The sequence below is a fragment of the Bos indicus genome, chromosome 16 (assembly GCF_029378745.1).
Source record: "Bos indicus isolate NIAB-ARS_2022 breed Sahiwal x Tharparkar chromosome 16, NIAB-ARS_B.indTharparkar_mat_pri_1.0, whole genome shotgun sequence".
Lineage (NCBI taxonomy): Eukaryota > Metazoa > Chordata > Mammalia > Artiodactyla > Bovidae > Bos > Bos indicus.
Genome location: NC_091775.1, coordinates 51,496,034 through 51,510,202, shown reverse-complemented (window position 1 = coordinate 51,510,202; position 14,169 = coordinate 51,496,034). Strand labels below are relative to the sequence as shown.

Sequence of the window (14,169 nt, the reverse complement as noted above, 5' to 3'; positions counted from 1 at the left end):
CACGTGTTTACAGGGCTGGAAAGAGGGATGGGAAGGGTTGATGCTCTTTAAATGCAGTTCTGTGCTGGTGCTGTTGACTCGAGCAGATTGAAGGCCAGGGGTGGATGGAGATTTGCAGTTGAGAGGAGCCAAGTCGGGCAGGGGGGCAGTGTTCCCTGCAGGGGCACCCAGGCTGGGAGTAGGGTGGGGTGGCAGGGAGTGGGCCTGGACTCTGTCTATGGGGACTGGTGACTTTCTTTGTGACCCCAAGAGCTGTAGCCCACCAGGCTCCTCTGTCCATGGAATTTTCCAGGCAAGAATACTGGAGCAGGTTGTCATTTCCTACTCCACGGGATCTTCCCCATCCAGGGATTGAATCCACATCTCCTGTGTCTCCTGCATTGGCCGGCAGGTTCTTTACCACTAGCACCACCTGGGCTTCCTTGTCTGTGGTCTCCTGCGGAGGCTGGGACACCTGTGTTATCTGGGTAGATGCCCAAATGCTTCCCTGAGAGCTGGACCAGCTCTTCCCCAAGGTTGGAGGGGCCGCAGTGTCAGGGGACAGGGCCTCAGCTTCCCTCTGCCCCCACTTACCCTTCCTTCTCCCTCCCTGTGAGGCTGACAGCCTGCCCACTGGGTGGAGCCCACACCTGGGGGGCATGGCTTGAGACAAGGACCTGGTGCAGGGAGTTTATTTGGGGGAAGATGTTTCCTCAGGCAGCTATTACAGAGTACCACAGACTGGTGGGCTTAAAATTCAGAAATTCAGGGACTTCCCTGGTTGGCCCAGCGATCAGCACTCTGAACTTGCGGTGCCTTAGCCTGGGTTTGACTCCTGGTTGATGAGGAAGTAAGATCCCACAAGCTGCAAGGCACAGCCGAAAAATAGAAAAAGAAAAAAGAAGAAAACCTGGTGCTTTCAGAGTTCTGGGGACCAGGTGTCCAGGACCCAGAGGCGGACAGGCTGGGCTCCCGAAGGCTGATGGCAAGCCTGCCCCAGGCCTCTCCCCAGCTCCCCGTGCTGCTGGCCATTGCCGGCACCCCTGGATTGTGGATGCATCACCCTGTCTCCGCCTCCGTCATCATGTGACCTCTCTGTGTGTCCCTCCTCTCCTTGTAAAGGCAGCTCTCATTGGACTTGGAGCCTTGTAATCCAGTGTCCTTCATCTTAAGTCATCACAGCTGTGAAGACCCTATTTCCAAATATGGTCACATTCTGAGGTTCTGGTTAGAAGTGAATTTGGGGGTCACTGTTCAACCCAGTACAGAGGGTGACACCCCAAACACAGGAGCAGGGGTGGGGGACACAGAGGTAGAAGGCAAGTGCACAGGTGCTGGACTGGCCTGGGGACCCCTGCAAAGCCCTGGGGAGTGGGCCCCAAATTGTCCTTTTGAAGGAGAGGCTAGGGCTTCACCGACTCCCACCCTCAGGCTGCCTGCCTGCCAGCTGAGCAGCACTCTGGATGCTCCAGAGGGTGCTTGGGGCGGCAGCGGGGGTGCTGCCCTTACAGCGGGACAGTGGCAGGCAGTCACCCCCATGGCGCTCACGTCTGCCAGGATGGCACTGGTCCTCCAAGGTGGTGTCTGTCACAGCAGCAGCAGCAAAAAAAGCGAAATTTAGTGGAAGAAGCCACGGTCAGTGCCGTAGTGCCTCCAACCGGGGCTGTGATCAGCCATTCCCACCCCCCTCTCCTGTCCCCAGCCAGCACTTCTGCTTGCTCAGGGCACCTCCTGGAGCAGGGGCCACCCTGATCCCGGGAAGCCTCGGTCCTTTTGCCCTCACCAGGCGCCTGTCTCCGTGGCCCACTCTGCGCCCACAGGCCACGGGAGCCCGAGAGGTGACTCCTGTAAAACTGAAAGGGTGCCACTCAGATTTCCGCCTGGGGCGGGGGAGAGGGACTCTCCACCTGCCGCTGTCACCACTGTTCTGTGATGGCACCCTTGGGCAGGGCTAGCAGCCACCACAGGCCACTGGCACCTTTGATGGATGTGGAGCTGGCACCTCTGTGAACCAGGTTGCCTTCTCTGTCACTTGGTTTAGGGGCTCAGCCCCCCATGAGGCCACCAAATCAAGCTGAGCCAAGGTGTCTGTGCCATGGCGTCCAAGTACCTCTTAACATAACTTCTTCACCCTTGAGACTCACTTGGTGCTAAGCTGCAGTACCGGTGGTTCCCCCTGTTGCTGGACAGGGCCATGCCCATGTGGCAACCCCATCTGGCAGAGGGCAGCTCCTGGTGTGATGGCACCCACATTCCGAGGTTAGGCACCCAGCCCCCCACCATGAGGGCCTGGTCGCACTCTGGGAGCCACTTTCATATGTGAACCAGTCTTCATGCCAGAGGTTCTGCTCACCCCAGAGCCCTAGGGAACCCCCAGACATTCCCCAGCTGGGCTTTAGCCCCAGGTCAGAGGGTCCAGGGGCAGGATGCCCTCACCTCAGCCCAGACCACAAGGTCTAAGAGCCAGGGCTGTGGTTTCCTTGAGGCCCCTCCTCCCATTGCCATAACTAGGCTCTCGTTGCCTGGATGGCTACAGGCTGCAGGTCTCTGCTCTCTTAGGACCCGGGAGCGTGTCCTCCCATCCACATGGCCACTCGGGCCAGCGCACCTTGTGCTCCTTGGCAGCCCTGCACCCTCTTGCCTATACTTTCTTGTTGTTTCAGCGAAGGCCTGTCTCCTAAACCCTCCTGGGGACCCAGCAGGTGGTGGTTCCAGTGGATTCATCCTCACAGTGCCCCCTGTCCCCACTCCCGAGTCTTCAAGCTCCTCACACACAGCCCAGGGTCTCCACCATCACACCCCAGCTTCAGGGAGCTGCCCCAACTGTACGAGGTGCCACCTCCTTCGGATGGTCCACCCCACTCAAAGGTGAGCACTCACATCAATAAACTGTCCCCTTTCCAGCCTTATGTCCACCCTGCCCCCATTCCAACATCCTGGAGAGCCACCCCCACGCGGCCAAGCATGGGCAAGCCAGGGGTTGTAGGTTCCCCACGTCCGTGCTCAGGCCACTGAGACTCAGTCCTCGCTGTCAGTCTGGACACTGAGAGGGAAGGCGGGGGGAGGCGGGCAGATTCTGAACAGCATGAGATAGTGGGGTGAATCGTGTCCCCCAGAAGATGCCTTAGGACCTCTTCATGGCGCCTGTGAGAGTGACATTGGGAAAAGGGTCTCGGAAGATGCGGTTAAGATGCAGGTTTAGATGAAATGGGTCTCGGGCCCACCCCCCGCATCCTCAGTTAAGGAGCGGACACAGTGAGACGGGACAGAGGCAGGGAGGCATCCACAGGCCACGGAGCCTGAGGCAGGGGCTGGCAGGGGTCCTCCCTGGAGAAGCCTCCAGCCTGCCCCACTCTCGCCGCAGGCTTCTGCCCTCGACCGTGGGAACGGATTTCTGCTGTTTTCAAGACTCCCTAGTCTGTGGCCCTTTGTTACAGCAGCAGTCCCCAACCTTTCTGGCACCAGGGACTGGTTTTGTGGAAGACGATTTCTTCCATAGGGAAGGAGCTGGTCTCAGGCGGATTCTCATGAGGAGCAGGCAAACTAGATCCCTCACGTGAACGAGTCTCAGTTCACAGTAGGAGTCTCAGTTCACAGTAGCGTTCTGCTCTTCGAGGGTCTGATGCTGCCACGGATCTGACGGGAGGCAGCGCTCCCCATGAGAGAGCGATGGGGAGCGGCTGTGAACACAAAGCTTCACTCCCTCCCCTGCCTGCTACTCACCTCCCTCTGCGCAACCTGGCTCCTGACAGGACCAGTACCAGTCTAGGGGTCTAGGGATTGGGAACCCCGGATTACAGCATCCATAGGAATCTCATATGGCAAGTGCCCTTCGACAAAGGTATTGTTGCTGAGTCACTCATTTGTGTCTGACTCTTTGGGACCCCATGGACTGTAGCCCCCCTAGCTCCTCTCTCCATGGGATTTCCCAGGCAAGAATATTGGAGTGGGTTTTCAGTCCCTTCTCCAGGTGATCTTCCCGACCCAGGGATGAAACCCGCATTTCCTGCACTGGCAGGTGGGTTCTTTACTGCTGAGCCACCTGGGAAGCCCACATGTATTTTTAGGGACTCCCAAACAAGTGCAATATGACTAAGATTACAAGACCCTCAGGTGGACTCGCTTACATAGACCGTGAACCTCAGGCCTATGCCTCCCAGTCCAGGTCCGGATCTTAGCACAAGGTCTGGCAAGGGCTCAGGTCTGCCCTCTCGAGGGTCTAGGATTGGACCCGGGGCCTGATGTGACATCAGTACCCCCTGCCCTCCAACTGCAGGAGATGGGGTGACCTGGAGAACTTGCCGGCTCTCCCTGCCCCCAAGGCCGCAGCTGGCTCTGGACACAGCGGCAGGAGGTGTGCAGGCCTCTTCTCACCTCTCACATCCAACAGCAGAGCTGGGCCCTTGGTGTCACTCTCGAGCAGCAACCCCAGGTCTCTTCCAGGACCCAGCAGTGCATCGGCCTCAAGGACCTCAGCGTGTGCAGTGACCTTGGGAAGTGACCCCAGGAGGCAGGAGCAAGCTGGGGCTGGGTAGGGGAGATGGAGGGAAAGCTGGGGGAGTGTGGTCTCCATCCCCGGAGCCCCTGAAAGGCCCCTTGCCACTGCCCTCTGAGGGTGATCAGCTGGGTCTCTTACTCCTGGCCAAGGGCAGCCCCTAGGGATGTTAACCCCCACTCTTTCAGGCTGCCCCATCCTGGGTCGAGCAGGTCAGAGGAAGTCCCAGGTGGGACAGTTGTGGAGACAGGGCACTGGCCGTGTGCTCAGGGACTGTCCACCTGCTGCTGAGGATGGAGGTGAGCTGAGGGGCCCTGGCTGAGAGCCGAGAGCCCCCACAACTAGGAGGTTCTGGATTTCCTGTGTCACAGGTAAGGCTTGCAGGGAAAATGAACGCGTTGTCTCCTGTGCCCACCCTCTACTCCCTGCCCAGTGTGGCTCCTGGGTTGAGAAGTCCTAGAACATGGTGGCTATGGTGTGGGCTCCTGACCCAGTGCCTCTCATGTAAACTTGGGAGGTGACTCACCCACCAGGGGACCCTCAGCTGCTAAGTAGGAGGTGATGGTGTGTGGTCGTTGTGAACGTGAACTGCTGTGAATAATAAAAAGAACCTGCAACAGGGCTTGCAGTCTGCTTCACTCAGTTGTTGAGTCGCTGAGTCGTGCCCGACTCTTATGCAACCCTGTGGACGGCAGCCCACCAGGCTCCACTCAGGAGGTGCTACTTAACAGCTGTTGTTGCCCAAGGTACCCATCTGCCCAGCTGGGAGGCGATTAGCCAGGTGGCGGAGACCTGCAGGAGAGCCTGGTTAGTGTTTGGGTTTGTTGTTGTTGTTCAGTTATGCCCAACTCTTTGCGGCCCCATAGACTGCAGCATGCCAGGCTTCCCTGGAATGCTTCACTGTCTCCTGGAGTTGGCTCAAACTCATGTCCATTCAGTCGGTGATGCCATCCAACCATCTCATCCTCTGTCACCCCCTTCTCCTCCTGCCTTCAATCTTTCCCAGCATCAGTGTCTTTTCTAACAAGTTGGCTCTTTGCATCAGGTGGTCAAAGTGCTGGAGCTTCAGCTACAGCCTGTCCTTCCAATGAATATTCAGGGTAGATTTTCTTTAGGACTGATTGGTTTGATCTCCTTGCTGTCCAAGGGACTCTCAAGAGTCTTCTCCAACACCACAGTTCAAAAGTATCAATTCTTGGGCGTTCAGCCTTCTTTATGGTCCAACTTTTACATCCGTACATGGCTACTGGAAAAACTATAGCCTTGACTGTTCTTCACTTTGTGACTAGTCACTTTGTGACTACTACTTCATTTCACAAAGTGACTATTCATCACTTTGTCAGCAAAGGGATGTTTCTGCTTTTTAATACTCTAAGTTTGTCATAGCTTTTCTTCCAAGAAGCAAGTGTCTTTTAATTTCATGGCTGCAGTCACCATCCACAGTGATTTGGGTTTAGACACTCGAAATAGGGTTTGCAGTGATGACAGTGGACTTGCAATCTGGGATGTCTTGAAAATTCCCTGAAGACTTTTAGCTCCTGTCTAGCAGAGCAAGGGCACCTCCAGGAGACGTTGGCCTCTTCCTCAGAGGGGGCTGCACTGCCCTCTAAAGAAGGATCGGTCCTGAGAAATGGAGGAGCCCCCTTTCCCAGCCTGGGAAGCTCTGCTCCCATTTCCCGCTGGGATGCTGCTCCCCTTGGGCCTCAGGTCTCTGCACCTCTTAGGAGCAAGGTGCCACCTGCCTGTCACCCTGCACTGTCTCTCCAAGGAGGCCTGTGCCCACTCAGCATGGACCAACCCCTTGGGAGAAGGAGCAGGTTGTCTGCCTAGTATAAATACCTGGGTTCCTGGAGCTCAGGTTCATCTCCTGTAAGGGACCAACTGTGCATGCAGTGCCCACCAGGGCTGCCTTCCTCAGGTGCCCACCAGGGGGCCGAGGTGCCCGAGTTCCTGGTTGGGGTGGCCGTGGGTTTCGTGTCCTCAGCCTGGGGCACCAGCAGCCCCACTCTCCTGGGTACAAGGGCCCCAGGCCTGGCCTTCATGGGTCCTGGGAACTCTCCGGCCAGGCTGGTGGCTTCCTCTCGGAGTTACCCTGAGGTACTGTGCTGGGGGGTAAGGGGGGGCATGGAGGGGCCTGCCTTCAATCTGTGCTAGACCCTCTCAGGGCCGAAGAGCCCCACTCGCCCACCTGGTGGGAGCTGCAGAGGTGAAGTGCCATGCATCCTGAGGGCATCTGTCAACTCCAGCTGCTCTGCCTGGTGAGCGCCGTCAGGGGTCCGTGAGGGCTGAGGGTGCAGCTGGCTGTCCCGAGGGGACAGTAGTGAATCAATTCCTAGGTAGGTTGATAAGAAGTTCGGGGTTCCTGAGGAGGAGAGAGGGGTCTGGAGTTCTCAAGGAAGAGGAAAGAACATTTTTTTGTGCATTGCTTTGTCTTAGTCAATATAACAGTGTATTTCTCCTTAACAAGAACCTTCTGACTAATCCTATCGTCTTAAAATGTATGTTGTGGGAGTGGGTCTGGTAAAACCTGTCTATTGTTAGTTCTAGTCTTGTTAATTTAAGATGTTGTGAGAGTGGGTCTGGTAAAAGTATATAAGGCCTTGATAAGGGTAGTAAGTGGGGGCACTCTCTGTCCCCCTTCTGATGTCTATGTCAGAAGCTTTCTCTGTCCCTTTTTCACTTTAATAAAACTCTGCTACACAAAAGCTCTTGAGTGATCAAGCCTGGTCCCTGGTCCTGAAGCTAAATTTTCTTTGGAGATCATGAATCCAACATCATTCCCTGTAAGCCAGGTCCACGCCCAGAGGAGGCTGCTGACCCTGGGTGACGATGAGACTCCAGAGGGTCTTCTCCCTGTGTGGGAAAACTTTCTTCAGACTGATGCCTGCACACAGCCGGGCTGGAGCTCCCTGCTGGACAGTGTCCTGCTTATCCATCTGCTGGTCTGCCTGGGCTACTTGGCAGGGGTGCTGGCAGTGCTGCTCCTGCCTGGCCGCGTGTGCTGCATTGCATGTGTGTGTGCGTGCCTGAGTGTGCACCTGTCTATCACAGGGTCACGTGGAGCCTGTGGCCAGGCGGGTCACCATCCACCTTGGACCCTGCAGCTGACATGGGGATGTCTGGTTTGGAACTGTTGGCACTTCTGGTTCTTTCCGTAAAGCAGATCCCCAGGAGCAGAATGACGGGACCTGCCGATGCAGGCATGCTCTGTGCACCGGTCTCCCCGGAAGGCAGGCCCTGCTGCGCCTTCCCTGCTGGACAGGGGCCTTCTGCCTGCCCCCACCCCCACCCCCACCCCCAGGGTTAAGGACAGCAGTTCAGAAGCAATGATGGGCTTCTAGCCTTGCTCACCCACCTTGGGCCACAGCCTCGGGCTCCCATGGGCAGGGCTCAGTGATGTGGGGGCAGTGCAGCCAGGTGGGTCCTGATGCAGGTGGCCCACTGAGGACAGGCAAGGGGCTCAGGCGGAGAGCTGGGGACCTGTCCCAGCTCCACCACCATGTTTCCCTGTGATGCCTTGTGGCTAAAATAGCCCTGGCTCAGTATTGCCATGGCGACCGTGCTGGGTGCTGCCTCCCCAGCTTGCTTTGGGTTTTAAATATAATCCCAGGCAGCTGAGGGGATGGGTGAGCGGCTGTTTCCCGCAGGAGGGGGAGCACCCCTCCCCCACGGTGCTCTGACGGCTCATCTTAGGCCCCGTCCAGTGGGCACGTCCAGCCTGAAGGGAGAGATGTGTGTGTGTGTCCCCACTGTCCTGGGTAGGGCTGGTTTCAGCCCTAGAACCTGGACAAAGCACTGGCCAACCTGACCTCGGTGTCCCCCTCCGGAGAGAGGTCATGTCCTAGGTAGGAGCCCGGGGCTGAGGCTGGCACAGGGCCTGCCCTGGGGTGCCTTGCCCGGTGATCTTCAGCTGGGTAATGGACGTGAGGTCAGCCATGAGCGTGTGGGATGTGCCTGCTCTGCAGCGACCAGCCCTTGCCAGCAAAGCAGTCGGTGTCCTGCCAGTCCCCCTCCAGCCTGGACACTCACCCCCCCGCCGGCTCTGCTGTCCTGCATCTGTGGACACGGCCTCTCCTAGAACCTCCAGCAGCACATGCATGTGGAAACACATGCAGGCCCACAATCACGTGCCGTAGCACACACACACACACACACAGACTGTCTGGGTCCACAGACAAGCTTTGTGGTGCCTTCAGACAGGGAGCATCAGTGTAACTGATGGCTGAGATGAACGCGTTGCTGTCGGGGGAAGACAGGGCTTATGCCATCGGAGAGATGAACTTGGAGGGGCCCCTCCCAGGTGGACTCGTGGTCTGAGCATATGGTGAACATCCTTAGCCCCGTGCCCAAGACTCCCACCGTGTCCAGCTGCGCCCTCTGCTGGGAACTTGCAGCACTGCGCCTGAGGGAATGCGCTGGGGGTGAGGCAGGCCCAGATGCTCCTCCACACCCGCAAGACACTGGGTCACTGCGGTGACCCACCTGATCCAAGTGCCAGCGGTGCTGGGGGAGAGACCCTCAGGATCACCTGGAAGGAAGCCCGTCTAGGGTTACAGGTAGAAAACGGTGCCTGAAAAAAAAAAAAAAACTGTGCCTGAGTCTGATAGACACACGGCTGCCCAGACATACACACACCGACGTGCCTGCGTGGACACAGGCACCCTCCAAACCTCCCTGCTCCCCAGGACCCAGGGCCTTCCACAGGCTCCTCCACCCACCACTCCTCACATCCTCAGGTCCCCTGGGCAGGGTCCCTTCCAAGGCCGTGGGCACACCCCACTGTCTCCTGTCTCTCTGCCAGGTCTGACCTGCCCCGTGCCACCTGGGTGTAGGCTCTCATCTGCACAGTCAACGGAATGAAGGAGCAGGTAAAGCGAATGTTGTCACTGAGCCAGTCTCTCCAGACCGCGAGGTCCCAGACGAGGAAAGGAAGCACCTTCAGTCGTCCCCCGACAGCTGTGTGCCCAACGCCTGTCAGCGGGTGCCTGGGCTTTCTAGTGACCTGTGTGGTCCTCACCTGGCCCTGCGTGGGTCAGTGTCACACCTGAAAGGATGACCAGTCCCCACCCCCTACCTTCCAGGCTCAGGGAGATGCCAGCTCCGCCAGTCATCTCTTCCTGGGCTGCCCCAGGGCTGGCCTGGCACAAATGTAGCCTGTGAACCTTCCTGGCCGGGGCCTCGCAGTCTGGAGAGACTGGCTCAGTGACAACATTTGTTTTACCTGCTCCTTCATTCTGTTGACCGTGCAGATGAGAGCCTGCACCCGGGTGGCACGGGGCAGGTCAGACCTGGCAGAGAGACAGTGGGGTCTGCCCACGGCCTTGGAAGGGACCCTGCCCAGGGGACCTGAGGATGTGAGGAGGTGGGTGCTGAGACCAGCCCCTCAGGCAGGACCACTGACCCCCAGCGGAGGCCTTTGCTTCTGTCTGATGGGGCTCACTGAGCATAAATTCCACCTGACTTTTACCTTTCACCTATAAGGGCTCAGTTGTTGATATTATTTCATAAAGAACATTTATCAAAGAAAGTAAGGGGGCCAGCCATGCACCAGGGGTGGGGGCACTCTGTCTTGCCCACCTCCTCCCAAAGGGCCCACAGTGGGTGGGACGCACATGCAGCAGCCCCGCCCTGGGTCCCAGGTGACTGGAAGGGCAGAAGGCCCAGTTGGGTTTGGGAGGGGCGTCAGCGCAGGAGGAGGTCTTCTCTGCCTGCACCCACTGCTGTCAGAGCTCTACAATGAGCCTCTGTCACTTTTATAAGCAGCTAAAAACAACACACCTTTGTACTTTCTACTTTGGAGATAATAGGTGTTTGTGATCATGAAAGTTTATGAGATCTTTGTGGAAAACTGGGAAATAGAGAAACTGCCCAGAGGTGGAAAGGACTGGCCCTCAGCGGCCAGGCTGCCCTCAGGTCTGTCTCTGCTGTTCCGCACCCAGGCGCCGGGCGAGTCCTCTCATGACCTCATCACACTGCAGCCTGCTGGCAGGTGAGCCCCAGAACAGGCCCAGGGTCCAGGGGGACAACTGGCCCCAGCGTTTCCAAGGGGTCTCCACCCTCTCACTCATCGTTCGCGCCAGCCGTGCCAGACGCTGGACACAGCGGTGACTCAGGCTGATAGAGTCCCAGCCTGCCAACCACTGGAACACCCTGTGCCTGTGGCCGGGATGCAGGGTGAACGGTGGACACCAGGCAGGCACACCTGCCTGTCACTCACTGGGGACCAGCCCTATGCCCTCGAGGCCCCGGGGTGTGGGAGACTCAGCGGCCTCACCCTCTGGAGCTGGGTCCATTGGCCTGAGCTGCCTGGGGTTGTTTTGCAAAGCTTGTTGGGGAGTGGGGGAGGGGCTCAGGGAAGTGTTCTGGGCATTCTGGACAACCATGTACCCTCACCAGGGCCTGGGGCTGGTTATGGTCGGAGACCCCAGTCCCAGAATAGGCCTTTCCCCTCCCCCAGCCCTCTTGGAGAACAGAGGCTCCACCCTCCAAACCCACCTGACCCCGAGTGGGCAGCAACAGCCCCCTTTGGACTTCCTCACTAAGACTGGTGGCCCCAGCTTCCAGCCTCCTGGATGGAGGGTCCCACGCGGCCCTCAGGTTTTCAGGCAAAGGCCAGTATCCATGGGGCCACTTGGATGTGGAGGCTCCCATTGCGGCCAGGGCTTCCTTCCTTAGAAAGGGCTCTTGTGTTTGGTAGGGCCTTGGATGGAGCAGGTCCAGGAGATGGTGCCCAGGGAAAGGCTCTGGTTGGCCAGTGCTGCCTTCAGTGGGCATCAAGGACTGGACCCACTGACCCTTCCTCCTCTGTCTCCACCCCACTCTGGGGCAGGAACGTGGGGAGAGGGCGCAGTGGGGCATCTTGCCTAAGGCCACATGCCAGGCTGGGCTGCCGATAGCCCAGGGGACACAGCCCCAGTGCTGGCCATGGGGCCAAGAGAGGGGGACTGGGGACTGTATCCCACACTCTCGCCCCTGGACTGCAAGTTCCTGCGCCCTCCTGTGGTGGGCGTGGAGGGATGTCCACAGGGTGGGGCTGAGAGCAGACTCACACGGGCGTCAGAAATGTTGAGTGGGCGCTGTAAGTAAGTGTGGGTCTGGGCAAAAGTGCCACCACACACACAAAGGCCCGGAGGCAGAAGGCAGCCGGGGGCTGGTGGGGATGAACCAGAATGAGGCCGGCGGGAGGCAGGGCAGGAAGGCCTGGGGTCCCTTAAGATGATGGGAACCACTGCAACTCTTACGTCCAGAGAGATGGACATGGATGGACTGAGGTTTTAGGGAAACAGAAGGCTGATGCAAAAATCCCAGCTGGACCAGGTGGCAGCAGTGGACGTAATCACCAAATGGAGGTGACCACCCCACACCAGAGAACTCTGAGCTGAGAGTGGAAAAAGGAGGGGTGGGCACCCTGAGATGGAGAAGGGCCTGTCTGAGGGAGGCCTGGTGGGATGAGAGATGGTGGAGGGTGAGGGGGATGGTCAGCCCAGTGGGGCCATCGAGCTTGGGAACGAATCTTGAGCCCTAAGTGGACATGAGCAGCTCAAGGGTCTGAGAAGCATCAAAGACTGAGGCGGATGTGGTGGGGGCACATTTCCAGGCTGAGCAGCTCAAGGGTCTGAGAAGCACCGAAGACTGAGGCGGAGAGGGTGGGGGTGCATTTCCAGGCTGCCGGAGGAAGCAGCAGAGGGAGGTGCAGGAGAGGTGGGAGACGGCAGCGTTCAGGGGTGAGTGTGCTGCCAGGGGTCAGTTCAGAAAAAAGCAGAGAATTGGCCAGTGTATGTAAAACACAGGAGTTGGTGGTGACAATGGGGGACGAGGAGGGCTGAGAAAGTGGAGATGAGGCTGCAGATAGTTGGGAGGGGGGGCAGGCGGGTATTATGTTGTAAAGAAGAGCAGAGAAGTGGGCAGGCGGGTGTGGTATAGAGAGGGCTTTGTTTTTTTAGGATGGGGAGTTCAAACCACCCTAAGTAGGAGAGAGGTGGGCTGTCAACAGATTTGTGTGTCCATCTCTAGGGAGGACAAAGGTTCTATGACCATAGGGACATGGTTCTTCAGGAACACCCAGCACCCTGTGCTGGGAGGCGCCAGGAAATGTCTGTGGAATGAAAGGTGAATGAGAAAGCCTCACACTATGCAGGTGAGGAGTTGTGAGGGCTTAGCCAGGACTGGAGGCGAGGGTCAGAGGTTGCCAACGGGGTAGCGGTGGGGGAGGGGAGGGAGGCAGGCAACAGGGGTGTGGCCCAGCGGAGGACCGGGCTTGGTCGGGAAGGCAGGAATGCTGGGTCTGCAGATCCCCGAGCCCCGGTGGGCACCCGGTGCCCGGCTGAGGTGCTACAAATTGCAGATTTGGGTCCCTGTGGATGCAACCAGTTAAGGACGTGCTCCTTGGAAAAACCCCATCCCAAGGTTAAGGGGAATGGGCCCAGGATAGAGGCACCTGGGGGGTGGCGGCGTGGAGAGTGTTCCAAAGAGACAGTCCCGGACAAACGCCCGGTGTTAGTAAGACCCAGAGAGGATGTGGATTCAGAAGTGAAGGTCTCAGGCGGCCTGGACAAACGCAGTCCTTTTGTCCCGGACCGAGGAGTGAACTGGAGCAGAGGGAGCAAGCCAGCGAGTGTAGACAAACCTTCTGCACGGAGAGGAGGGCCGCTGAGTCCGGACCTGACGGCTGTGACCTTCGCCGGGTTCTAGGCTCTTTGCAGTCTGTCTCCGCATCTCTAAGCTGGTAGAACGCGTGTCACTCATTCCGAGCGCCGTTCGGAATCCAGGGTCGAAGGGGCGACCCGTTGCCGCTGTCCCCTAGCCCGGGAGCTCGCAGACTCGCGCTCACCTGAATTACCCGGACTGTGAGCTCAGACTGCTGGAGTTTCAATTCAGCGAGTCTGGGCTGGAACCTGTATTTCCAAAAGTTCTCGAGACGCTCAGTGCGGGAGCCCACCTGGGAACAGCGGCCCCGGGAGCCCACTGCACCCGGGGACAGACGTGCCGGGCGGGCAGGGGGCGCGCGTTGCCGGGCAGAGCCGGGCCACGCGCGCTCCCATTGGCCGCAGGTGGGGCCGCACCCCGCCCGACAGGTAGTCCGCCCCGCGCCCCGCCATTGGGCTGCAGCTGCGGGGTCCCCCGGGGATTGGCCCAGGTGGCGGCCCCGCCTCGCCCTCATTGGCCGCAGGTGCCACCGCCCCCGCCCCGGGACCGCCCGCCCCGCCGATTGGCCGCCGGCGGGGCCTCGGGTCGGCCATGTTCGGACACCCCCCGCCCCCGCGAGGCCTGACGCTGGACTCCGTGCGCGCGCCCCCCGCGCGCGCCCGCCGGCCGCGCCCCCGCCCCTCTCCGCCCCGCCCGCCGCCAAGTTTCTAGAGTTGGACCCGTGTCCCTCGGTCCGTGCGCCGCGCGCTCCCTTCCGCGTTCCGCCGTCGGCCCCACCTGCGGCCCGGCTCGGCCGCTGGGGCCCCGCGCCATGGCCCGAGTGTCCGGGGCGCGGCGCTGACGGCGACCGGCGGAGCGCGCAATGCCCAGCAGGACGGGCCCCAAGATGGACGGGAGCGGCGGCCGCGGCCGCGTCCGCCTAAAGGCGCACTATAGCGGGTGAGCGCGAGCGCCCGACGGCGGGGCTCGGCCGGGGTGGGGGCTGTGCGAGTCGAGGCAGCGCCGGACGCAGGAAGCTGCCCCCGACCGCGCTGGCCGTCGGGGACCGT

The 14,169-nt window shown here is 59.4% G+C and overlaps 1 protein-coding gene and 1 long non-coding RNA gene across 3 annotated transcripts in view; one reads left to right on the top strand and one right to left on the bottom strand.

Annotated features, from left to right (window-relative positions):
• Positions 1–655: 655 nt before the first annotated feature.
• Positions 656–13,500, bottom strand: LOC109570812 (uncharacterized). 2 transcript variants are annotated; one of them, XR_011560857.1, is made up of 4 exons: positions 13,101–13,500; positions 8,957–9,044; positions 6,663–7,327; positions 656–6,080 (listed from the first exon to the last, which is right to left on the bottom strand). It is a non-coding gene; the product is annotated as an uncharacterized lncRNA (long non-coding RNA). The 2 variants fall into 2 exon arrangements; XR_002182559.2 differs by having other exon boundaries at positions 656–7,327.
• A 327-nt stretch (positions 13,501–13,827) lies between these two features.
• The window catches only part of PRKCZ (protein kinase C zeta), a 99,804-nt gene continuing 99,462 nt past the window's right edge, over positions 13,828–14,169 (top strand). The window contains exon 1 of the mRNA XM_019976638.2: positions 13,828–14,059. Coding sequence (XP_019832197.1) covers positions 13,983–14,059 — 77 coding nt within the window. The 5' untranslated portion in view covers positions 13,828–13,982. The remainder of the gene's footprint in view (positions 14,060–14,169) is intronic.